At 45.0% G+C, this 26,587-nt stretch overlaps 1 protein-coding gene across 20 annotated transcripts in view; it reads left to right on the forward strand.

The window, feature by feature from the left end:
* Positions 1-26,587, forward strand: part of Unc79 (unc-79 homolog) — a 236,846-nt gene that overhangs the window by 198,048 nt on the left and 12,211 nt on the right. For all 20 annotated transcript variants that reach the window (XM_006515747.4, XM_030246673.1, XM_030246675.1 and 17 more), the window contains 8 exons: positions 872-940; positions 3,541-3,651; positions 11,026-11,130; positions 16,383-16,460; positions 20,200-20,289; positions 22,845-23,020; positions 24,137-24,323; positions 26,142-26,339. In XM_006515747.4, the coding sequence (XP_006515810.1) occupies positions 872-940; positions 3,541-3,651; positions 11,026-11,130; positions 16,383-16,460; positions 20,200-20,289; positions 22,845-23,020; positions 24,137-24,323; positions 26,142-26,339 (1,014 nt within the window). The remainder of the gene's footprint in view (positions 1-871; positions 941-3,540; positions 3,652-11,025; positions 11,131-16,382; positions 16,461-20,199; positions 20,290-22,844; positions 23,021-24,136; positions 24,324-26,141; positions 26,340-26,587) is intronic.

The raw sequence follows: 26,587 nt of genomic DNA on the forward strand, positions 1-26,587 counted from the left end.
TTTAGTGTACCTCCTTAGACTAGTATACATTTAACATCTGCCTACTTACTTCTGTGTCTACTTAACATCTTTCTATCCACCTGTTCATCCGCCTATCTGCCCGTCTGTCTATCCATCCATCTATCCATCCGTCTATCCATCCATCCATACATTCATCTACCCACCAGTTCTTTATCCAACTTTCTATATCATTTCATTCTAGAACTGTATCTTTGAGAAATAGCTTCAGAGCTATGTTTATTTATTTATTTATTTATTTAATGATTATTTTAATTTTATGTAATTTTCTCATTGAAATCTATCTGAAAATGATTATTTTTAATATACATAGGAAACAGTCTAGCTGTAGTTACAGTAAGAATTATGTGTGCATGTGTGTGTGTGTTTGTGTATAAGTACATGAGGGTATATATGTTTGTGTGTGTGTATGTATGTATGTGTGTGTGTGTGTGCATGTTTGTGCATGTGTGTATGCATATGTGTATAAGGGTATATGTATGTGTGAATTGCTGTGAGAATGTGTTCATGTGGAGGCCAGAAGTCAGCACTGGGAATCACTCTTTAGGCATGGCCCACCATGTCTTTGAGATGGGCTCTCTTCCTGGCCTGAGCTCACTGAGTTGGCCAGGTTGACTGACCAGCGAGCGCCAGGAATCTCAATGCCTTCACCACACCTGCCAACACACCCAGTTCATTTATATGGGTTCTAGAGAGCAAGTATGGGACTTTATGCCTGGGTGGCATAAAGCCCTTTACTGTTGGAGCTATCACCCCAGACCCATATTCTTCCTTTTGCAAAATAAATGCAGGAAATATTTGAAGCAAAGGAAACCTTGAGAGTTGACTTTTCGTTTTTCATATCTGTTCACAGTGTTCTTTAGATTCCAGTTTGAGAATTATGATTTGCCTCTTGAAGATACCTTCCACCAATGCCACGAGGGTATGTATTTTTTGTTTTAAAGTACTTCAGAAAAGCTTGACTGGTTGATTATTTGATTGCTTTATAACTGAAAGAGAGGCAGATAGCAATACTGATAACCTGGCTGCAAATGGAATGACCCAGTTAGCATCATGATAGGTCAGCATCTAATATCCCGCAATGCTACTGTTTGTAGCCATTCATCCTGGTCTAGCCCATCACTCCATCCTCCAAATTATCAACTAGTTGAACCTTTTAAATAGGGTTGTGTTGGTTCCTCAGCTAAAAGTCTTTGATGACTGCTGATTTCTTTCAGGATAATGTTTAAATTCCTTGATGTGGCATACACTCACATCCCTTCTCATCAGCCCACCTTCCCAGTCTAATCCCACTACTTGTTCCATTTATCCATGGCTCCCATGCAGCTTCAAAGTCAGCATCATTATCATCATGATGACAGTGGACAATGTCTGTTGAATGCTCCTGTACTTTACACATATAATCTTAGTTTCAGATCCTCACCTTTGTTTAGGCTGTTTCCTTTGCCTGACATACTTTAAACCCTTGTCTGTACTGAACACCTTTTCATCCTTCAAGTCCCAGTTAAGGGTTCTAAATGCTCATACTATCAGTAGGAAGCACTTCCTTGATTGAGCATTTAGTATTAACACTGACAGTTTCCTGCAGTTGCCAGGAAGATCATGAGCCTTGTGGGGGTGTTCAGGACTGTTTCTCATTTCCTTTTATACCCTGCTCACATATCTTGGCTGTTTCCTGTGCAGCAGTACAAGAGCATATTTTATGACAGTGCATAATTACTAACTCATTATCTACCAACAATGCACATTTCTTACAGCTATTTACCTTAACTATACTTTCACAGAGTCACAGTTTATGCTAGCTGGTTGAGAGGTTAGTCAATCTGTGGCTATACAGTGAAAGACATTAGGCCCAGAAGCAACATGTCTAATCAAGGTCATAGAGCTAGTTTGTGAATATCTGAAACTTAAGCATAGGTCCTTAGAAGGCAAGTTTCTAGGTTTTTCTGCTGTGCCATGTTGCCAATTAATTGTTGTTTAGGTGTGTTTCCATATAAGCCACCATATAGCTTTTAATCTATAGGCACCATTTCAAAGTTTCTTTGAGGTTTTCTATATGAAAAGCATCACAAATATTTCTATAGAAGAGTACCAATAAATTAAAAACATACCCATTCTCAGGGGACAAACAACAAGTAATGAACTGCTTTTCATGTAAATATAAAAGGAACTTAAACAAGTTTTATATCTGGGTTGAAGAAACGGTTTAACAATTAAGAGTGCTTGCAGCTTTTGCAGACCCCAAGTTTGCTTCCAGGCACTCATGTCAGGCAGCTAACACCCCCTTTTTAACTCTGGCTTCAGGGGATCTGATGCCCTCTTCTGGCTTCCTCAGGCTCCTGCACACACATGGCGTGAACACCACACAAACACACACATAAATAAAAATAAATTCAATCTTCAAAAATAAGTTCATATCTGGAGCTGCAAAGATGCTTGGAGGGTCAAAGCCCTTGGCAACAAGTGTGACTTCCTGAGTTCCCATCACCAGAATTCACCTAAGAGCTGGATGCCAGACAGGGGCTTTGAGAAAGGGCAGGAGAGACTACCTAAAATAAGATGGGAGGTGAAGGATACCAAGGATAACTCCTTGGACCTCCCATGGCGTGAACACACACCAAGTACATATTTTTAAAATGTTTATATCCTCTTATTGAGTCATCTTTTTCTGGAAGTGTATTTTAAGGAAGAACAATTTGAAGTGAAAATTTCATGCAGATGTATTTGTTGAGGTGTTGTTTTCAGTGTGGCTATGAAGATGAATGGCTCTGAAGAGTCAAATAGCACTTTAATGTCTTACATTGTTAATAAGAAATGGATTGCGTATGTCTGTATGTAGATCCAAGGTTCCAACTGAGAAGAGTAGAATCCAGTGTTAGAGCTTGCGCTCTCCCTGGCTCCTGGGGTTGTCAGGAGAACTTTGGATTGGACAATGAGGATGCATTGAGCTCTGCCTGGCACTCAGCTGGTGCTTACAAAACACGAGTGACTTTTGAAAGCCCGAAAGACTAAAACTTGGCCCTGATGGTAGGGTTCAGATAAGAAAACAGACGACTTCCCTCTGATGAATATTTTCAGGAGCTGGGCAGCAGGAACTGTGGCTGAGCTCATGGGCCTTAGTGATACCCATGGGGCTTCTCATAACTGGTGGATGTGAATCTGAGCAGCCACAGCCACCCGAGGGTCCAGAGGAACAGACTGAGTGAGTGATCGCAACACAGCCTCACGGAGGTGCGATTGCCTAGCCTGGCGTGAGGACAGGGCCATCCTTAGGTTGGTTTGTAAATGATACCATGTCAGAAAGTGAGAGGTTTTTGTTTTTTTGTTTTTTTTCTCTTTGAACAATGAAGTGACTGAGTGATTCTCTCTGAATTGTTTGTTGTTTTGCTAGACCGACAGAGTGGCTATTAACAGCTGCTTGCATTGGGTTTCGAAAATAAAACAACTCTTGCAGTTAAGGTGTAATAAGACTAATGCCTCAGTCGAATGAGGAAATAAACAACTTATCTGATCTCATTGCAGAGTTTGTTGGAGCCATTTTCCAAGCTACTGAGCTTTGTCATTCAGAATGCAGTCTTCACGCTGGCCTACCTCGTGGAGTTGTGTGGTTTGTGCTACCGAGCGTTCACAAAGGTAAGCCTCTCGTGTGGCCCCCGAGACAGAAGTGGCCCTATCCCTGTTAGCTTAGCTGCCTTGTGGATGATAAAAGGAGCTGCTAAACTGAGGTCTGGTTGGGTACTTTACACATACATGCATTAAATGGCTCTGAAATGTACAGATTTGGAGACTGAGCCCACATGGTTTAGAAAACGCGGTTAAATGGCCTAAGTGACCTCATAAAGACTTTTTCAAGTTTGTTAGAGCATCATTAGTGGGCAGACAATCTCTGTGTGTCCTTCTTTAAGAAGAAAAGAATAGCAGCTCTGTATTTGTAAAAGCCTCTGGTGTGCTCCTAATGCTCCTGTGTCCGTGTCCGTGTCCGTGTCCGCGTCTGTGTCCAGCTCTGGGTTCCCGGCCTCTGAGATGAGACTCGTAACCAGGGTTCCTCTCCTGGGTTGTCTTTAGCACCTTGCTCCCACGCCTGAGCAAATGGAAAAGTACTTCCTGTCCAGTGGTTCTGGGTGCCTTATCATGGCTGGTAGGCACAGACCTTAGGAAATGCAGGCAGCAGAGGAAAGTGGGGTCCTTCCCACCCTGGGGACACTAGAATGCTCCCTTCCAAGACCCAGTGTCCTGCACTTGTTGTCAATGGGCCTCTGTTTCTCAGGGTCCTTCCTGAACATGCAGGGCGCTCTCTATTTCTGTCACCTCCTCTATGAGCCCTTTCTTTCCCTCTTAAAACTCTCATTTTACAACAAAGCCTTCTTTCTATTTATAAAAAGCTCCCTGGTCATCTTTCTTCCCAACTTTGTACCCATTCCGCCATGTTAAGTGTTCCATGATAACATTCTCTTTGGCCTTTCACATCAGCTACTTACTGCCCTGCCTGGGGCACACATTTTCTACCTCTCAAGACAGTGTTTTTTTCCCCTTGCACAGTCTCTTTGAGAAGTAACTCAACCCCTTTTTTCTTTTATACTTAAAAAAGTGGCTAAACACAACACAGTCCCAAATTCAGTAAAATGCTTTATTTTTAGAAGTCATTTTATTTAAAAAGAGTTCCATCTAATAGTGCCTCCTTATGTAATCAAATGAGAAGACAGGAAAACATGAAGAGCCCCGGTGACATCCTTTCCCATCAGTCAGGCATTTTAGAAAATCCGGAACCACCCCTTCCTAGAATTTGGATGAAATATAGTAATACTTTTATAATATTTACTTTAAATGTTATAAGAACAACAGAGACAAATGAAGAGGGATTTGAGAACCCAAATGTGGCTCACATAAGCAAGTTTGTGTCAGGAAGTTGCTGTCTTAACAACACGGTGTTTTGAGTGCCAATGTCCACACAAGAAGAGGGGACAGTGTTTTTAGGTCCATGCCAGGAGTTGGAGTCAGGTCATCGCCCTTAGGAGGTCAGAACCCTTGCAAAACTGCCCACTGGGTAAAAGGGTAGTTTGGTAGGAATACATCTGTGATGTAGTAGTGACAAGCAATGCTATGGATTTTAGCTTTCTAATGGAGAGATAATATGATGTCATTTTGAGAAATTAGTAAACACAGGCAAATCATTGAAAAGAGTAATGGTTTGAATCTATGGTCCTCACAAGCTGTGACAGCAGCCAAGCTGGAGTCACATGACACTGATGCTACTCCAGCAACAGGTGCTGAGTTTTGGCATCTCTGCAGAAGGAAGCTCAGAAACAAACCTCAGGCTTCTCTGGAGGGAAAACCCTGCAGCTCAGCCCCAGAGTGCTTCCTGAGGCTAAAGCCCTGAGGGGCATAGGTAGTCTAAATTCAATTCTGCCCAAGTGAAAACACCCACAGGGGACTAGATTAAGAGAGTCAATAAATAGTAATAGTATTCCTCCCACGAACACGAAAGTTGTGAGACCTGGGCCATTAGAATACATGCCATACTGTAAGAGTTTACTCCATTGTATAAGCATATAGTGGATTAAAGAACAACCTGGAACAGGGTTCAGTCATTAAAAAAAAAAAAGAATCAGGGCAATTTAATCTTAATAAAAGTGAAAGATAATCACTAAGGTAAAAAAGTGAATTGACAGGTTAAAGAGCAAATTAGAGATAGCTTAAAGGGAAAATTGGAGACATGGAAAAGCAGAAAGACATCAAAAAACATTGAGACAAAAATAAAAAGAGGTCAGATATAAAGATCTAACTCACATTAGGAGTCTGTAGAAACATAGACTGGGCTTTTGTCATTTCCCTAGTTAATGAAAACCATCAGTCCTCTGATTTGGGATACAATGTGTCCAAAAGTATTACAATCCTCCCACTTGTGCCCACTCACCTGCACACACTCACCTGTGTCTACTCACCTGCACACACTCACCTGTGTCCACTCACCTGCACACACTCACCTGTGTACACTCACCTGCACACACTCACCTGTGTCCACTCACCTGCACACACTCACCTGTGTTCACTCACCTGTACACACTCACCTGTGTCCACTCACCTGTGTCCACTCACCTGTACACACTCACCTGCATACACTCACCTGCACATGTTAGTTTATATGACCAGCTGTGACTGGAACAAGCAGGAAAAAGAAATGTTTTAAGAGCAACTGAGAGAGCAAACACTCTGAAAATAGACTTAACAGCAAACCTTACAATCCCAGAGGGAAGTAGGTTCCAGTGGGAAAGTCTTTAAAATGATACAAGAGAAAAAGAAGTGTTTACCTAGAATTCTCTATAGCTAAGAACACCTTTTAAGATTAAAGACTAAGGAGGTATTCGTGAGGAAGAAAAGAAAGTATTGATCGATTCTCATGGAGATCCATTTATTTTTATTTTCCCGATATGTATGAGTGCCTGAATCTATGTATGTGCACCATGTGTGTGCCTGTTGCTCAAGGAGGCCAGAGGAGAGCGTTGGATCCCTAAGGTTTGGAGTTACAGATATGAACTGTTCAAATGGGTGTCAGAACTGAACCTGGGTCTCTGCAAGAACAGTATTTGCCAGGCATGGTGGCGTACGCCTTTAATCCCAGCACTCGGGAGGCAGAGGCAGGCGGATTTCTGAGTTCGAGGTCAGCCTGGTCTACAAAGTGAGTTCAAGGACAGCCAGGGCTACACAGAGAAACCCTGTCTTGAAAGACCATTGAAAAAAACAAAACAAAACAAAAAACCAGTAGTTGCTCTTTGCCGAGCCATCTCTCCAGCCCCTGGATATGTGAACTCATTCTTACTGATGTAATATTTCAAGATGTATTATAATGAGAAGGGAATTGAACTAACAAAGAAGTTTCTTAAATATACAAGGGATATTTACCAAAGAAATTAGTAAAACGTGTAAATCTAAGAGACCTTGGTAATATAAAGCGACAGTAATAATAACATTAAGTTTACAGAATATTAACAATACTAAGTATAAAACAAAAGGACAATAAAATACCAGCTAACAATAACCTGTATACAGGATGCGTGTATGTATGTGCTTGCGTGTCGCTTGGGGATGGGTTTAAAGCACCCTCCCTACTGTTCACAAGGACAGGGATTATATGTCACTTTAAACTCGTAACACATGTCACGATTTTAAGCATAAACTCCAAAAGCCAGAAATACACTATGTAAGTTCCAAACAAGTACAGGGATAAGATACAAATAAAAATTTAATTATAACAAAAGATACAGAATAAGCTGCTGAAGAGTTGGGTCAGTGGTTAAGAGTACTGACTGTTCTTCTAGAGGTCCTGAGTTCAATTCCCAGCACCCACATGGTAGCTCACAACCATCTGTAATGGGATCTGATTCTATCTTCTAGTGCGTATGAAGATAGAGTACACACACAGGTGCACATACACACACATACAATATAATAAATATATATAATAAAAAGAAATAACATAAACTAAACAATAGAAATGAACTCTAAGCAGGGCAGTAGTCACAATGAATGTTTATGATACTAACTGGGAATTGTCAGATTGGCTTTCAAAACCAGTTTTATGTCATCTATAAAAGACACCTAAAATACATCTAAAGACACTAAAAATGTTTACAACTAATGAGTGCTATACAGACAGATGTACATCTGGCACAGAGGGGAGTGTAAGTGGGTGCAAGTGTTGATGCACATAGCCTGGGACTGTTGACTCTGAAAACTTTGCAATGCTGTGTTCACAGGTGTGGTTGTACGTTCTTTTCCCAATTCTTTTGTTGTTGTTGTAAATTTCTTCATTGTTAATCGCTCCACTACTTCCTTTACACCAAAATCATGTACAGTCCAGTCTTAAATTTCTTAACCCTTTCCCTGAAAGGTGCTACCTTCTACCCAGGCAGTTGAGAGAGGGCAATTCTTACAAAGTGATGTGTCAGCAATGGTACCTGAGGCATGTTATATTTGGCAGTTAAAATGTACTTTTAAATAAGTCTAAGATCAAAACCATGATTAAGAAAATGTAGAAAATACTTCCTTCTAAAGTAGAGCATTATAGTAACAGTCTATTGAGAAGCAAATTTAATATCTCACATACTCGTGTGCATGTGTGTGTGTGCAATTTCATGTGTGTACATATACATGTACATGTATGTGCATATGGCGGTCCAACGTTTATGTTGTGTGTCTTCTTTCCTGGCTTACTACCTCATTTTTTGAGACAAGTTTTTTTAGTGCACCTGAGCATCACTGGTTAGTTCCCTGCATCACTGGTCAGCTTCCTGCATCACTGGTCAGCTCCCTGAATTACTGGTCAGCTCCCTGTCTTTGCCTCCCCAGCAGTGGGATTCCGAGCACTCACTGCCATGCTTGGCTTTTTTTCTGTGCATGTTGGGGATGTGAGCTTAGGTTCTGTGCCTGCACAGCAAGCAACTTACCAACTGAGTATCTCCTCAGCTTCTGTCTTAAGTACTGTACTAGAAAGAAAGGAAGGAAGGGAGGGAGGGAGGGAGGGAGGGAGGGAGGGAGGGAGGGAGGGAGGGAGAGAAGAATGGAGGAAGGGAGAGAAAGAGAGAAAGAAAGAAAAGCTATATGAACTAAATAGGCCAACCTATATAACAAGCGAGAGCAGAGAGTTTAGGGAGGGGGCTAAGGATGGTGTCACACAGATCCACAGAGGAGCCACAGAGCTAAGGTGGCCCTGTAGTCAGACCCTTGAGTACAGAGGTCATAAAAAGCAGATGAATGGCACAGATACAGAGTATTGGAAAAAAAAAAAAAAAACACAGTGGCATGCATGTTAGGGTTAAGACAGTCAACTTTGAGCCAGTACCTTGAGTCCTTGTACAAGAGGTGTAGTGTTCTACAGAAACATAATACGCAACAACCAGGGGAGAAGAGAGAAAGAGTGGATTGCTCATAACTAAGGGAAGATGGCATCCACAGTTTAAAGCCTTTCACAGATGAACACCATGCAGCCCTAGTGATGACGTCTGCTCAGGGTTTATAACGCACTGATCTGCACCTTATGCACACTAATAGAAGAGAAACTGGGAGCACTGCCCAAACACTCCACAGGGCAGCAAGCTCCTGATTCCAGCCAGCCAGGGGCAGCAAGGAAGGGGAAGACAGATGAGCGCCCTTCATACATGAAAAACTGCAAACCAGGGTGTTAAATGCAGAGCCCTGTGAGCCAGCTGGGATCTGCAGGACTATAAAATAGGCATATAACCAAATTTTTGTTTGTTTTTTGTTTTGTTTTGTTTTGTTTTATTTTGTTTGTTTTTCAAGACAGGGTTTCTCTGTATAGCCCTGGCTGTCCTGGAACTCACCCTGTAGACCAGGCTGGCCTCAAACTCAGAAATCTGCCTGCCTCTGCCTCCCAAATGCTGGGATTATAGGCGTGCACCACCACTGCCTAGATACAACAAAATATTTACTGCTAATAAACCATGCGTATGTTTATTTTAGAACTATTATTTGGTGGGCATGCACTTTTACCATCTATTAAAGGTAAAGGAAAGGTTTTGGTGGTGGAAAGATGGCTAAGCAGTAAGAACACACACTTGCCCCTGCAGAGGAATTAAGTTAGCATCCCAGCACCAATGTTGGGCAGCTTACAGCTGCTTGTTACTCCAGTTCCAGGGGATTCAGCGCCCTCTTCTGGCCACTGCAGCCACCTGCACTCATAGGCACATGCCCCCACACAGATACATGCATAAAAGCATTAAAAATAAGAAAGTGAGTCTTTATTTTAAAAATTCTTATTAATGAGATGGATCTGCTTGTTTATTTTTATGTAAAGAATCAAGTCTTACTGGAATATTTGATCCTGCAGGACGTAGATTGTCCTTAATGTTTTTCAGAGTTGTTTGGCATTTTATTTTATTTTATTTTATTTTATTCTCATTGGTGCTGAGAACCATGCTTTGCATAAACATGCAGCACAGAAACTGCAGAAGTATATTCAAGGCCACCTCAACTTGTTGGAAATTCCTTCCTAATCCCAAGCTAAAATTCATGTAGCAATTTTAAAAATGAGGCATAAGTCAGCAACTGAAGCAGCAATTTTAAGATTAAACACTCTAACACTCCATGACTCAGAGGTACACTCACTTGGTATATACATGCTGAGGAATTGTGGTGAGACCATCTTCAAAGTCTTTGTTCCCCACAGCTAAGCCGTATTGCCTGTAAAAGCAGAGCTAAGCCATATATTCTGTAAAAGCAGAGCCTTGTGTATACGGTAGAAGCACAAGCGATAGCATGACATAGCCTGAGCATGTGTTCCATGCAGGGCACACCTGCATGCTCAGTGTGTGTGTGTGTGTGTGTGTGTGTGTGTGTGTGTGTGTGTGTGAGAGAGAGAGAGAGAGAGAGAGATAGAGAGAGAGAGAGAGAGAGAGAATATGAGTGCGTATGTGGTATGTGTGCGTGTATGAATATGTTGTGTGTGTATGTGGTATATGTAATATGTATATGGTGTGTGTGTATGTGGTGTATGTGTGTGGTGTGTGTGTATATAAGAGACTTTTTAAGTAAGTAGGACATTTTCTTTTAAGCTTCTTGGAAGCATCAGTATGATAGCCAAATATACAGACATCATGAGGTTAGTGTCCAGAGGAGCACAGTACTGTAGAGCTGTGAGTCTATCCCTGAAGGGCAGTCTCCCCCCCCCCCGCCCCCCCCCCCGGGAATTTGGAGAGTATGGAAATACGACAGAGACTGAGCTGCAGTTTCAGAAGCTAATGAGGATAGAGACAAGAGTCAGCTAGAGACTGGATTTCACATCCTCCAGGCATGTGCTCTGTTTAGGACCACAAACTAAGAAAGCCCAGAGTAGACTTGGTTTTTGATGGACCCAGCACAATGTTGGCTGGCATTGCACTTTTAAGCTCTGTTTTGATTTTCCAATCTGTCAATTTCTGAGGCTCATTTGGTTCAGATCATGTGGACTGAAATTTGAAAATGACTAGACTGTTTCTATCTTGTTTTATTTAGGAGAGGGATAAGTTCTACTTGTCTCGGAGTGTTGTTCTGGAACTTCTACAGGCCCTGAAGCTCAAGTCACCTTTGCCAGACACAAACCTCCTGCTGCTTGTCCAGGTAGGCTTGTGCTGCATACACAAAACTTCTCATGATCTTGCCTGTGTTTGGGATGGGGAATGGAGACCTGGGGCATGTGCCCGAGACCAAAGCCTGTGTCAGGAGACAGGAGAGTGGTGGTCTAGTGCTCATAGTGTACTTATTCTTCCACTGGCTAAAAGAGACAAAAGAGGAGTAATTCCCACCCCCCTGGTGTGGATCGAGTTTTGTGAATGATTATAGAAAAAAGTAAAATAAAACAATAATTTTTCTCATCAAGAAACTTGCAATTCAGGGCTGGAGAGACCGATGGTCATTAGGTTAAGAGCACGTGTTTGCTCTTGTAAGGGACCAAGTTTGGTTCCTTAGCACCCACATCTGACTCATCCAGCTCAAGGAGAGATCCAACAGTTTTTCTGGCTTCTGAGTCACACACACACACACACACACACACACACACACACACACAGATTCCCAAAAGAGGGGGAATTTCAAATCAAAGAATTTAAAAAGAAAAGGAATTTGTTATTTATCTGTTGCCAGGTAGCTCAGACAACAGTGTGGAGATGGGACCAACAAAGCCCAGAGTGAGGTTATATGGTCCATCGAGCATGTGCAAACCCCAGAATCCTCCGTATTTATGAGGATGGATCAAGCCAGACACAGCCAATGGGCAGGATGTGCTGAGTCCATGCAGTGGAAAGTGTGTGTGTGTGTGTGTGGGGGGGGGGGATCAGCAGCTGCGGGTCCACTAAGGCGAGGGCCTGAAGGCCAGCACTGGAGGCTTATGACAGTGACTACACGCTCAGATACTGGGCTACACATGAGGGACTGGAGCCCTCTGTCCCCAGTGTCCTTAACAGCATCACAGGCAAGCCCATCTAAATCTCCAACATAGGCTGTGACTTGTGCCAGGAGGGACAGGGATGAGGAAGGTCCTTGGGGGAAGTTGTGAACGGGCAGGATTCTGTCCGGTGTAGTGTGCAATCAGGGAAAACTTTGCCAGGGCTTGTCATTACAGCTGGGCCACCAAGGACAAGTGTCTGCCTGGCATGTTAGGTAGCCAGAAACCTCAAGACTTTAAACAAGCTCACCGGCCCTGGGTGCTCTCCACAGCACTGGATAATTAACCGGTCTCAGTCTTGAGCACAGCATATCTGCAGGCTCTTCCTGGGGTCTGGCACGTCTCACGCTGTAGCTGTTGCGGGCTGCTTTCTCTGAAGTACATTAGTCAACCGTAATAAGCGCTCATCACAAAACCCGCAAAAGAATGCTGACAGTTTCAATTACCCGGCAGCTGGGAAAACAGTGATTACTGCAGCACCGGGTGGCGTGTAAATAACAAAAACATTTGCTGTAACAAGAGAGAAGGCTAAATATAAGACATTGCTAGATGGGACTTGGGAATGTGTGCCCCCTGTCACAAATACAACACGTTTACATTGTTGTTTTGTTTTTTAAGACTGAGTCTTATCTTGTAGTATGGGCTAGCCTCAACTTCTCAGGGGCTCTTGCCTTAGTCTTCCAGGTACTAGGGGGTTATATTTACACACACACACACACACACACACACACACACACACACACACACACACACACAGAGAGAGAGAGAGAGAGAGAGAGAGAGAGAGAGAGAGAATCTTTAAGTTTAAAAATTATTCGTGTTGAAGCTGTGTTCAGGAAACATTATTCTTCTACTCTGGAGGAACAGCTTTGTGACTAATGTCTCACCCTTCTCTAACATAAACAAACAAACAAACAAACATCATGCCATTTTGAAGTAACCCATGTTCTCTAAACTCTTAGAGTCAATCACTCTAGTTACTAACGAGATGAGTGAAAGTGAGGCATAGCTTGAAGCCAGCATAGCTTCCTTGTCCCCTCGGGGGTCTCACCCCCAGCCCCCACTGTGGAGAGAGCTTTCCGTGGGTACAGGAGAGAAAGATCCTCAGCCTCCCCTCTCATCTCGCCACGGTTTCCATGTCTGCTCCTTTTACCTTTCACTGTTGGGTCCTCTAGCTGTCTCTGGAGGGCGGGGAGAGGGGCGGAGAGGAGATCCCCCATGCTCTCCTGCCTGTTCCTTGGCCAGAAGGTCTCAGCTAGACTCACGCTCCACTCTTTCTTGGAGGGTAGCGTCAGCTCCCAGCACCCAGACCATCAGCAAGGACAGAACATGTACCTGGGACCCTGGGACATTGTCTTTCTTCACGTGAATTAGTGACTGTGTTTTGAGGGCATCAGGGTGTGTCTCTGTAACTGAAAAATACAACTTGGGAGGCAGAAGAGGGTGGCAAAGAGGACAAAGTCCCCAGGAAGCGAGCGTGGGTCACATTGCTGCCATCAGTGAGAAGAACCCGCTGCCCTGACACCAGATTCAACATTCACCCTTCAGTCCTATGAAGAACCAGCACAGCGGGTCTCCAGCTGCATCCCTAGAAATACGTTCCTAGATGGATGAGTTTATCCGAATGGAACTGTTGTACTCTTCCTTAACTGTGCTTCAGTATGCCGGCAGTACCCAGACCCCAGCCCGACAGTGAATGCTTGCCTCCTTTCAAGCTTCCATGACAGAGCAACAGCTCCTTAAAAGTCACTGAAAAGACAAACTTCAAATCCAAATGGGTTTCCTCCGCTCCTGGGTTTGGAGATTAGATTCTCTGCTAATTTGCATGCACCCCGCCCACGCCGTGGGATACCTGCACATCCACGTGCCCAGAGATCATGATGGTAAAAGGTTCTCCTTTAAAAATAGGTCAGATGTGGGCTGAGAACAAAGGTATAGCTGCTGTTTTTAATTCAGACCGCTGATTGAGTTGCTCATACTAGCAGAGTTACTAATAACTGCCCTAAGGGAGGCAATGTAGAAGTGCTATTTTGGGTTTTCTTGGGTAATGGTGAACTTAGTGAAGGTGCATGGTGCATGGTGCGCATCTTTGTTCCCCTCTGTGTCTCAGGGAGGAGCTCGTATTTCAGTGGTACGTTCCTCTCTGAAAGCATAGAATTCTCGTGGTTATGTTTTGAACTTTTTTATCTTTGCGATTATAACATAATCACACCATCTCTTCCCTTTCCGTTCCCTCCAAAGCCTCTCACACACTGCTCCTTGCTCTCTTTCAGATTCACAACATCTTTTTTTATTCATTGTTGCTACATGAAAGCACACCACTTACTTCACCCCTCCCCCGGCTTTAGTTGTCTCTTTCTAGTTTAGCAGTTCTACACGGTTACAGTGGAGGGCCTTGCTAGTTTGTGCTTGGCGGCTGTAATGAAAACGGCAGATTTACTGAAGTCGGTTGTTCATATGCGGTAAAGATACGATGGATTGCTGTACATTCATCCCGGTACCCGGCTCTTTAGAGGATCTTGCACTCTTACTCTCTCTCTCTTTTTTTTTTTTTTTTGACTTGTATAAGTCATGACAGTTTTGAACCCAAGCACATCAGGTGGCAGGCATCTGCTGGAGGTGGAGCCTGGTGCTCACATCTGGTGCTTCCTTGCTGACACCCCTTGCTCAGTGGCCACGAGGCCACACAAGTGCATTTGGAGGACCCAGGACCTCCGGCTGTCCCGAGAGAGACTTCTCTAATTCCCTTTCTGTCACAGAGTCGGTGTGACTCTTGTCTCACCATGGCCTCCTGGCTGGAGTCTCTTTTTCATCATAAGAATGAGAGTTAGCCCTGGTGTCCTGAAAGATTTAGCACTTAGCTAGAGGATGTCTCAGAATGCAGCCTCAGACAGCTTTGGAAAAGTCGCTTTGTGGGAAAAAACGCAGTGCTAGGTGTTGGGCCAGGAGCACTCTGCTAGTCTGTTAAAAGTTACTTACCCATTTCACAGCTTTTACTTACAAGTTCTGGCCAAAGTGAAAGGTGTCTGAACCTGATTGAGGCCTTTTCCTTATGCAGCACCAGAAATAAGCATGTTAGATAGCCAGTGGATGCATGCCAGGCTCTGTGCCACACCCCTGCCACACAGCTCTCAGCATAGCTCCCCACCCCTCCCCCACACCCCCATCCCCAGATCTTGGTACTAAGGTCTAAGCTAAGGTCCTTTCCTGAGTGGCTGCACCTCCCACTGGTGAGGAACAGTGTTAGCCCTTAGGCTTGGGCCTCAGAAGGCCATTGACTTAGACTTCGGCTTTGTTAGCCAAAACCGCTGCTCATCAGCAGTGCATGGGACCCCATTTAGTTAGCCCAAATGTTGGTTTCCATTCTTGCGTACCATAATTTCTCAGCAGGCCTCCTCCTCCCTCTGTTCCACTCCAACTGCTGTCTCTTCTTCCAGTTTGACACGATGGAACTGGCCTAGCTCCACGCAGGTGATCTGACCCACCCAGGTTCCCCACACCTTCCAAATGGATGGAAAGGAGAGGGTGTCTGTCTCTGAATCCTGCAAGCAGTGGGTTCCAAAGTTGCTGGGATAGCTGGCCAGAGGCCAAGAAGAGAAATTAGTGCCAGGAGTTACTTAATCGGCAATCCCTGGGCTTCAGTTAGCTCTCCCACACACCCCCAACCATAAATAGCCAAATGTTAGGTCAAGCAGGAAACACCTGCCAAGGTCTATAATGAAAGCAAATTAAATTATAATCTGGCAAATCCATCCTCATCATGGTCTTAAATCATAATTGATTAATTGATTCATAAAGTCTTCCTGGGCCACTCTGGGACACTAGGCTAGCTCTGCAGAGGGCCATGTCAGGTCAGCTCTTGGGAAAAGCCCCCAACAGGTTGAGAAACAACTGGTAGGCTACTGAAGTCCGATGGTGGTGTCTGAATTGCCCATGTGTGGGAAGTCCTGTGGGTGCATGGGGCAGGACTCAGGCCCTCTCGGCACAAGGGAGCACTCGTGAGTGAGGTGCAGGGAAGAAGATGGACACAGAAGATCATTGGGGAGGAACAGAGTACTCACTCTGACACCCATTTTTTTTTTCTGTTTTTACTCTGAATCTCGATGTCATGATGGAAGTCATGGAAGTCCACAAGTGTGTTCCAACAGCTGTCAGATGCTGCAGGAGGGACTGGGAGTCTTGCAAGCTCTTGATTTAATCCTGGGTTTGTGCATGAAGCTGTCGTGCACCATATTCATGCTGTTTCTAAGCTGATAGGGACGAACCACCATGATGAGCAGGTCTGGTAGTCTCCAGGGTGGACCACGACTGAAGCGAACATGAGTGAATCTAAACCCTGTTAATAAGATTATAAGTTAGTTCTATGACTGTCCAAGTGCTGTTAGGAGTAATTCACCTTTTTTGTTTGTTTGTTTGTTTGTGGTTTTAGTTTATCTGTGCAGATGCTGGAACCAAGCTAGCTGAGTCTACCATCCTAAGCAAGCAGATGATCGCCTCTGTGCCCGGGGTGAGTCCTGGTCGAGCGAATGGTCTGTGGTTTTGGGTCTCAATGAATGATGCTTCAGACTGGGATCCCAGCTTGAGGCTTGGCATTCACAAGTGGTGACTTGAGAGTAAAGTCACTTCCTTGTCGTCCATGTTGAGAAACAGCTGAGATAATGCCTGTTAAGCACTGTGCAGAGTGAGTAAATACGGCTTACCAATGCTGGACATGGTGGCTTCTATAGTGAGTGACAGACCAGCATCATAGAAAACTCCCCTGAAACAAGAGCTACAAAATAATACAAACAGACACTACCCATGGGTGTCTTAGTTTCAATATGCTACTGCTGTCGTAATTGAGACACAGTGAACATCTTTACTCTTAAAACCGTGTCCATACTTCAGACTCTTCCCTTATGATAGATTCATGGGAGGGGAATTACCCCACTGATATTAAAGGGCTTTTAACAGTTGTCAGTAGAGTGTGAAAAGGGACGGGATCAAATTCCAGTTCTTGGTAGCTTAGCACACGGAAGTGTTTCATTTCCTTGCGTGGAGTTTTGCATGGGCATCCCGAGATGCGTCAGGGGATGGCAACTACTTCAGAGGTGGCTCCTCTCTCCCTCAGCCCTCTGTGATCAACTGGTAAGGTTAGGGGAAGAGAAGCAAGCAAAAACACAGGAACCTTCATAGGTCTGGTCTAGGCTACCATATCTCTTTGGCTTCTCTCACACAAGGACACAGCAGCTGCAAGAAAGGATGGGAAATGTGGTCCAGTTATGTGCCTGGGCAGCCAGAAGCTCTGCATATTCTCTGCCTGTGTTGATTAATTCCTTAAAGGGTGATAGTTGCTACCTACATGGTTGATAAAAGAAATGCACTGCTACATTGCAAAAAGTCAGAATCAATAAGAAGGCAGCTTTACTACCACCACCACCAAAGCAGCCATTACAGAATCCTTCTCCAGAGCCCTTTCCAGTGTCACAAAGGAGGCCACTCAAAAGACATCTTGTTTTTAAAAAAAATATACCTATTTTTTACTATTTTATATGTATGAGTGTTTTTGCCTGCATGTTCACCTGTGCACCACGTGCATGCTTGGTGCCTGAGCAGGTAGTGAGCTTCCATGTGGGTGCTGGGAATCGAACCCAGGTCCTTCGTAACAACAAGAAGCCCCAAAAGACATCTTCTACTTTTACCTGCCACCAATGAATGAATGAATTGATTAATTCAAGGACAATAAATACAAAATATCTGAAAACATAAAAGTGAAATAAGTAATCAGCAGAATTTTCTTTTTCTCTACCAAAGAACTTTAAGCTTTGGTTGACATGTAAAAAACTGTAGATTGCTGGTTATGAAACCTGATGGATTTGGAGGTCAGCAGACACCTGTGAAACCATCACCACAGCCTGGGCATTCGTGTCATGTTTGCAAGTTATCACTAATTATAATCACTCTTCACATATGAGCAATCCTCAGGGCCAAGTTGTAGGCACTATTGCTACCCAGTGGCACACCAGGATTTGCCTGTCATAACTGGCACCTTATCACCATTGGCATTTGCCACCCATTCTGCTCTCCTGGGCAGACTCTTGATTATTAACTACACTTACTGATGGTCGTGTGGACGTGGCATTCTCAGAAGCCCCTGGTGGGAGTGAAGCCAACCTCGGGGAGGCCAGCTTGATAAGTCACTTCTAGAAATGTATTTGTGAAAATAAAAGGGTGCCAGATATCTTACACTCGAGTGTCATTTTAGACGTTCCCTTTAAAATAAGAAAGACGGAAGGGGAACGCCCAACACCACCACTGCTTAGATAAAGCCAGGTCCACCCATAAGGTAGACTGCTATGTGGGTACCAAGCAAAGGTGTCAAAGGATGTTACTCCACAAGGAAATGCTTGTGATGCGTTTAACTGCAGGACTACAGAGCTAAGTCACGCCAGTCTTCTGTTCCCTGCGCGTTAGGTAGCCTCAGCAGAGTTTCTGAAGGAACTATGAGCCATGGCACTCTCAAAAGAGAAAGGCGGGGTTTAGGATTATAGCATTTTACATGGCTCTTTTTTTTTAAAAAAATACTTTGTGTTTTCCACCTTTCTGCAATGAACTCGAGCTGTTTTTATAATATAAGAAATATAGCTTTTAAAACAGATGGATTTTTTTTTTTTTTTGCAGAGGGGTTTCAACTCACATGCTTGCGGTAGTGCGAGCCCAGCTCCTTTGTCACAAGTTTCCTGTCAGAGCAGACAGATCCTTCTGAAATTCAGGGAGCACGGTCCCTTGTTTTGTCTTCTGGTGACACATCTAAAGATATGTCCACATCTTACAAAGGAAGAGGGGGATTGGAAGTTACAAGGGTGTGCTTTTTAAAATGCAGATGGTTCACTCCCCAAGATTTTCCTGAGCCCAAGGTGGGTTTTAAAGCTGGGTGTAGTCGCTGCCACTGGAACAAACTAACTATGCAAGGGTAAATATTGAATAATGTTCCGAGTGATTCTTTTCAGTGACATTTGCCTAGTTGAACTGGTATAAAATATTGCCTATGAAAGAAACAAATCCCTTTCAAGAAACTCAAGAGCAGAGTTTCTGCTCCCATTTGCATGATACATGAAAGGTCAGAGAGAGTGGAATAAATCGGGGAGGGGAATCCTGGTTTCACATTGAAGGATTCATATTGCAAAAGCCGGAGCACAATAACCTTTTATAATTCCTTCACTGGATTTAAATGAGAAGGAGAAAGCCTTAGAACGTGTGAGCTGCTTGGAAAATGCTGACAGGCTGGCCACTGACCTTATTTTACCATTTGTTATCCCGTCAGAGGAATTGACAAGCGGAACATTCTAGAAGAGAGGGGAGGTGATACAGTTCAGTGCGGTGCAGATTTACATGAATATGGGGAAATGAAAGTCTCTGGGTGAGCTAGTTAAGTCTGTAATGTTCCAGATTTTCCTAAAGGAAGCCCAGAGAGGCTGTAAGCAGGGTATTCACTGGGCTTCAAAGCCTGTGCGCCTTTGATCCGAATTATGCAGCCGACATGTGGGTTCTCTGGCAGGCACAGCTTTGATGAGGGAGCCTGCCTGTCCGTCCACTTTGCTGTTTCACTTCGAATCCCAGATTCACCACACTGCTCCCAGAGGGCAGGTCCCTGCCAGTCCATAACCCGCCACACAAGCGTGCCTTCTCCTTTGTCCTGAAGTTGATCAAACACACTTGAAGTGTATGAGGGAGTCCATCTCCCTTCTTCTAGTTACCTGGTCTAGAAAGAACTCAAAATGAGCACACGATTGATTCTACCTCAACACATCTGTGCATGTGAAGTCAAACCGTGCTTGATTTGAAAACAACTTTTGACCCTGCAAACACAATATAATACCTGTGTGTGTTCGGGGGGCCGGGTAGAGATGACTAAGGTAGTGTAAAACTTGAGAGCGCTCATCTCACAGGCATCTGAGACTTCGAGACTTCCCTGGAGCCTGGGATGGATCAGTTAGGTCTGACTCTTGTGCTTATACCGGTTTAAAAGCAAGGAGGCGTCACTTCAATTAGCTGGTGGAAGTAGCAATTACTTTCCTTTCTTGCAGGCTTTCCTGTCTCTTTGCTCTCTAGCACAAACCTTTTTGTTGTTGTTGTTGTTGTTTTTAACCAGTTTTGTACTGAAGGTAGCAGTGGGGGTGAGGTAACAGAGACATAGACAGCTTCACAGTGAGTCTGTGGTGGCATGAGAAGTGGCGCCGTGACTGAGCTGTGTCCCTGTGTTTCAGTGTGGGACGGCAGCAATGGAGTGCATACGGCAGTACGTCAGTGAGGTGCTGGAATTCATGGCTGACATGCACACACTAACCAAGCTCAAGGTAAGCGGCCTTTCGCCCACTCGCCCCTTAGGGGACAAAACAGGGTGACAGTAAGGTAGAGTGACAGTAAGGTAGACCCACAAGGGAATCTGTTGCTCCGTGCAGAAGCAGCTGCAGCACTATAGAATGAGCCCATTTTGGGGGGTCTGAAGAATTGAGGTCCAGCAGTTCTGCAAAATAAAAGGAAGAAAGGAGAGTCCCACATTATCAGCTTTTTGTGTAGTTTTAAAAATACTCTCTCCAGTCTTTAAATGTCCTTATTCAATGCTAGCCCCTTTCCAAAATGTAGAAACTGTGGCTTGGGTCATATGGCCCTGTCAAGTCACTCTCCGTAGAAAGTGGTGACATCTGAGCTGAACCTCAGACTGCTGTGAGCCCTGGTGGCGTCCCCTCCTACCAGCCAGAGACATCTTGATACCTCAAGCTCTGGTGTCCTCCATAAGAGTCGGTAGGTTCCTTCCTTGTCTAATGTGCTGAAGATCCATATAAAACAACCCAGGAAGACTGTGGCCCCTGGGCCAAGCACGTGCCAATAACTGTATCTGCTTTGAAGCTATCGTCTTTAAGAAAATGGTGAAGGGGATGACAAGATTCAGTTTACATGGCGAACAACATCCCAGTGTGGTTATTGAGTATATTGCCCTCTCAGGGGTATAGCGGTGAGACTAATGATTGGCAGCTAACTTGCTCTGCCATGGTCCTACCACAGAGCTAAAAGATCAGGAGTCTGAAAGAGTTGAGGAAGGCTCTGGACAGATGGCAGGCCGAAACCATCCAGAGAGGGGCACTGAACAATTCCCTTTGTGACAAACAGGAGCCCGTGGGCTCAGAAATCCATCTGCCGAGAACATAGCCTCTTCACCAGGCTCTATCTTTAGACTCTGAGCAGCCCATCAGGGTGCTTCTTGGTACAGAGACGGGAAGAGCTGTAAGACAAGGTAGTCATGTCTCCCATGTCCAGACCCAGCCATTTTCAGAGCCTCCTTGTCTGTTAGTCATATACTGGTCAACCAGTCACGGACTGGTTACATGAACCTGAGTGACTTCAGTACAAAAAGAAGAGACAGCAGCCATACCCTAAACATTTTGAGCTTGTTTTACAGAAACTTCTGAAAAAAAATCACAAATGCCAGTGGTGGTCAAAACATTGATACAACCCAACCTCTGACCATTAACTCCTATTAGGAGCCCTTAGGTAGCTACAAGGCTAGGGATGGGGATTTTCAAGAAGGGTGCTCAGAGGAACTGCTGGGAAGCAAAGAGTTTAATAGGAAAGTTACTAAGACTATGGACAGACAAACAGACAGACGGAAGCATCGTAGTGGCTCTCAAGAGAGTTCACGGCCCAGGACCAATGCCACACTGGCATGGCAGGGCCCCTGAAGACAGGATTTAAAGCCTACACTGCAGAAGAGGGGTGCTGCTCTGAGGATGGGGGGAGGTATCATAGCACAAGTATCCAGCCAGGCCCTCTGATTCCCAGGCAGGAGGCAAGGAAGGGAGGGGTGAGGGATGCCCACCAATACCTGCTCCCATGTAAACTCATCTCCCAAGCGAACGCTGCTGGCACTGGGAAGTCTGAGAGCTGGGGGATCTGGACTGTGTCTCAGAAGATGACTCGGTCTGTGGAAGGCAGAATTGCCACAGAGAACAATGGCCTGGGCAGCAGCCATATCCCAACATTGCTTTCTTACCAGACAAGTGACTCAAACATGGTCACTGGCTACTCGGGACAGAACTGGGTCTAGAACCTATGTCTCAAGTCCTTGAGTAAAGGAAAGCTTCAAAGCTTCAAAACTAACTTAGCAAATATGCACTGAGAGTCTGCATCATGGCTAGCCTGGTTATAGGACTGCATCGCTGGGCAAACGCAAGCTGCAGACACAATAGCTGCCTTCATTTAATTTACCGTCTGCTAGGGGCCAGATGTGGTGACTAGTTTGCCTAAGCTGTAATCAAGCCATGGCTTTCACACTTGCTGTAAAGGAATAGTAGACAGTAGCATGGATCTGGCTATGGAGTTCAGGGAAGGCTTTCTAAGGGAAGGGATGCTTGAGCTAAAAAAAAAAAAAAAAAAAAAAAAAAAATTGAACAATTCCACAGAGGGAAACCATTCAAGATGCTAAGCAGGTTGTGTGCCTGGGGTGCTATGGGGTGGGGTTGGGAACAATCTGACCGTTCTACTAACAGTAGGAATGGGGTTGTCTCTGATTCTTTTGCCTGCGTTTGGGACCCTTTTCCTCCTACTGGCTTGCCTCATCCAGCCTTAACCCGAGGAGCTACGCCTAGTCTTCTTGTAACTTGATTTGCTATGTTTAGTTGCTATCCCTGGGAGGCCTGCCTTTTTCTGAGGGGAAAGGAGGAGGAAGAGGCAGTGGCTCTGGGGAAGACCGGGAGGTGGGCAGAGAAAGGGACTGGGAGAGAGGAGGGAGGGGAAACTGAGGTCAGGATGTAATAATATACCAGAGGAGAATAAAGAAAAAAAAGAGAGAATAAGTGGTCTGGGACGCCTCCAGGTGTCTGCCGGGATTACAATGTATCATTTGATGTTACAGAGCCACATGAAGACGTGCTCCCAGCCTCTGCACGAGGATACCTTCGGAGGCCATCTCAAAGTTGGCCTAGCTCAGATTGCAGCTATGGAAATCTCCCGGGGCAACCACAGAGATAACAAAGCCGTGATCCGATATCTGCCTTGGCTCTACCATCCTCCCTCTGCAATGCAGCAAGGGTGAGGTGCCTAGCATCTCAAAGGTGGGGAGGGGGACTAGGTGCCTAGCATCTCAAAGGTAGGGGAGGGGGACTAAGTGCCTAGCATCTTAAAGGTGGGGGAGGGGGACTAGAGAGCCAGCTCTGTGACTAAGAGCACCAGGCTGGACTTCCACAGGACCTGGGGTTGATTCCCAGCACATTGGGCTCACAGCTGTCTGTAACTCCAGTCCCAGGGGAGCTAATGCTCTCTTCTGGCTTTCGAGGGGGCCCTGCACACACATGGTGCACACACAGAGGCAGAGTATCCATACACATAAAATAAATTTAAAATGGGCATGCAAATGAGCAGAAGTGCTCCCAAATCCCTGAGATTTAGATGAAGCTAATGGCCGTGTTGAAGATTTCTAAGAGTGGAATAGAGCTGGATAGAAGGAAGGGGTACAGATACCATCCTTATGCTTGTTTGCAGACCTTGGGCAGTTTGTGACGAGCTACCCATAAAAAAAAGCCAGCCCCTAACCCTGGCTTGTTTTCACGCCGATGGAAGCTGAAATCTTTGAGGAATCACTTGAACCCTACACCTCAGCTAATTAGTAAGCCGGGCTCTGTGAATCACACACCCCGTACCTCCGGGCAGCTTGGTAGAGCAGAAGCCTCTGCAGGGATGAAATGAACTATGCGAGGTGCACGCCCCTGACATGCCTCTGTGGAGGCTTGAAGCCAGGCACCTGTGTCTGAGTTCCTGGAGCTCACGGGGTCATCCCAGAGGAAGGATTGAGGGCGAACAGGGGCAGAAGATAAAGCACTCGATGGGTGTGTCTTCCTCTCCTCTGCTCCTCCTCCCGTTGTGAGGATGTCTAGGAAGAACTTTCTGAGAAGAAAGGATTCTAGAAGAGTCTAGGGAGACTTGTCCCACCAAAGCCTCCTCCACCCGAAGGGAAAAATCCAGGATTAGAGCAGAAAGCGAGACAAACAGAAAGGATTTTGGGTTTCCACTCTTGCCTTGGCGTTTTTGTTTTATGTACCAGCCTGTGAGGCTACACCGTAATCTCTTCCGCCACTAAGTATTCTCTGGGCATCGAAGGAAAGAGAAAAACCTAAAGTCACCCCTAATGCAGCCTGTCTTCCCTGACAGACCTAAAGAATTCATCGAGTGTGTCTCCCACATCCGGTTGCTGTCCTGGCTGCTTCTGGGATCCCTCACGCATAATGCAGTCTGTCCCAACGCCTCCTCTCCATGCCTTCCCATACCTCTGGATGCAGGTTCCCACATTGCAGACCACCTTATTGTTATCCTAATTGGATTTCCAGAGCAATCAAAGGTAAGTGATTTCTGCAGGACTCAGACCCTGTGCATTGGAATTGCCAACAGAACCCTTATCAGCTGATTAGATTCCTCTGAGAAGGGAGAATTTTGCTCACTCTCCCGTGTCTATTAGGAAAGTAGCTGGGCTAATGCCTTACTTAAAGTTGTTTAAATTCCCAGGCTGTCTTTTCTGCCCCTAAATTGTTTTCTGGCTTACTTTTATGGAGATAAATTATAACAGCAAGGGAGAGGTGGTTTCCCAGGCAATGTTTTGTCTCAAAACAATAGAGAGAAATAACAGGCTACAGATACAATAAAAATTTGCTGCTCAGTTTTCAGAACCAAGGATGAAGTTGGGGGGGGGAGGGATATGTGCCCATCTTGTTCTTTATGCACTTTTTTTTTTGGACTCAAATCCCGTAGGACACATGAACACACAGCATGAAAGTGAGAAAGCTAGCGTGGTGCTCAGCAAAGCACACTGTATTCACCTACCCAGAGGAACGTTTGCAAATCGTAGAGACAGATGGCGTGCTTAAGAGAATAAAGTAAAACCCAGGCTGATATAAGTCATGAACTCAGACTTGCAAACCAGACAAGTCAGCTACCAGGAGCTAAGGGCTGGTCCTGGAGCTTAGGCAAGCTCTTGGAGATCCCAGTAGGTTTAAGAGAACCTGAGACTCAGGCCAGAGCAAGCTCTGTGAGAAAATGGAGTGCCTGTCCAGATGATCCACATGATGTTTGCCAGAAACTGTACCTTGGTGCCTCATTCTTGCATGGTTCAAGGAACTTGATCTGACTGGGGAGTGGAGGAAATTAGAAAAGACGGACACAGAGAAAACCTGGGATCTGGTGGACTGGACTATCTGATAGAGTAGGCTCAGCATCCCAGACACTCAGTGTGTTAATTAGATAGAATTGAACAGGGCAGTGGGGTTTCTGTGTACAGCTGAACAAGGAGATGTTGTTATTAAGTACAAACCCAGAGGCAGGCTATGGTATACATCTGGACAAGGAGGCCGGTTTAACTAACCTTAGTAGAAACAGTCCCTGTGAGGGAGCGGTCTTCAGGCTGTAAGCATCTGGGAACAGGGGGATATGGTGGACACTTTGTGGGCACACTGTTAGCATCTGGACATGACCAGAAGACTATTTTGTCGTCCCTTTGGGCCTCACTCCAGGGAGAAAGAAGATTTCGCCATTTTTCCATGGGACATTGCAGTGCCCATGTCAAGAACACATATTCAACCAAGGCTTCATTCAGTCAGGGCTTCCTCTGCTCCTCACAACCTTTGCAAACTCCAAAAAAAAAAATTATTTAATTTTCCCCAGCTTCAGTTCTTCATCTGTAAAGTCCATAGTAGGTTGGCTTGGGAACTGTGGAAGGAGTCTGTGGAAAGCCTCCATAATGCTGTGGCAGTGAGTGCCCACCACAGATAAGTCTTCTGTTGACACTGCTCTGCTGCCATGTGAGTCTAAGTGCGGGGAGGAGGGTCTTGCCTGCTTCTCTTTTACTCCTAGCTGGCCCTTTCAGCAAGCTTGCCGTTATCCCTGTTCTATAGATGTGCAAACATGCTAACATGGCTAAACAGAACATCCGTGTTCCTAATCCACCTTAGGGATGAAAATGTCAGTTTCAGGAAAGGACACGGCCGTTGGTGGATTCCGTCTGCAAATTAAAGAAAAAGAGTTTGGTTTTCCTTTCCTCCACGAACACTCCCACTGACAGAGAGAAGCCGATTCAAAGCATAGAATCTTTGTGAGTCTTCTGTGCTCCCTGGCAAGGCCACCTGCCGTGAGCATGGAGCACACCCGTCCTCCTCTTCCTTTGCAGACCTGCGTGCTCCACATGTGCTCCCTCTTCCACGCGTTCATCTTTGCCCAGCTCTGGACGGTCTACTGCGAACAGAGTGCCGTGGCGACGAACGTCCAAAATCAGAACGAATTCAGCTTCACAGCAATACTAACAGCACTGGAATTCTGGAGCAGGGTGACACCGAGCATCCTTCAACTGATGGCCCACAATAAAGTGGTAAGTTCCTGGGGATCCCTCTGAGATACACCTAAGCTACTCCTAGCCACAAACCCACAAATAAGGATGTAGCGGAATGCCAGTATTCAGTGACTTTATTTAGCCATGCTACCATATCAAAGTATCATGTTGTAGGTCTTAAACAGTAAAAAAACAAAACAAAACAAACAAAAAAAACCAACAACAAAGCAAAGCAAAGCAATCCAACCAAATGCAAAGCAGACATAGTTTGTCTTTCCTACCCAGGG

This window comes from Mus musculus, chromosome 12 (genome assembly GCF_000001635.26).
Source record: "Mus musculus strain C57BL/6J chromosome 12, GRCm38.p6 C57BL/6J".
NCBI lineage: Eukaryota > Metazoa > Chordata > Mammalia > Rodentia > Muridae > Mus > Mus musculus.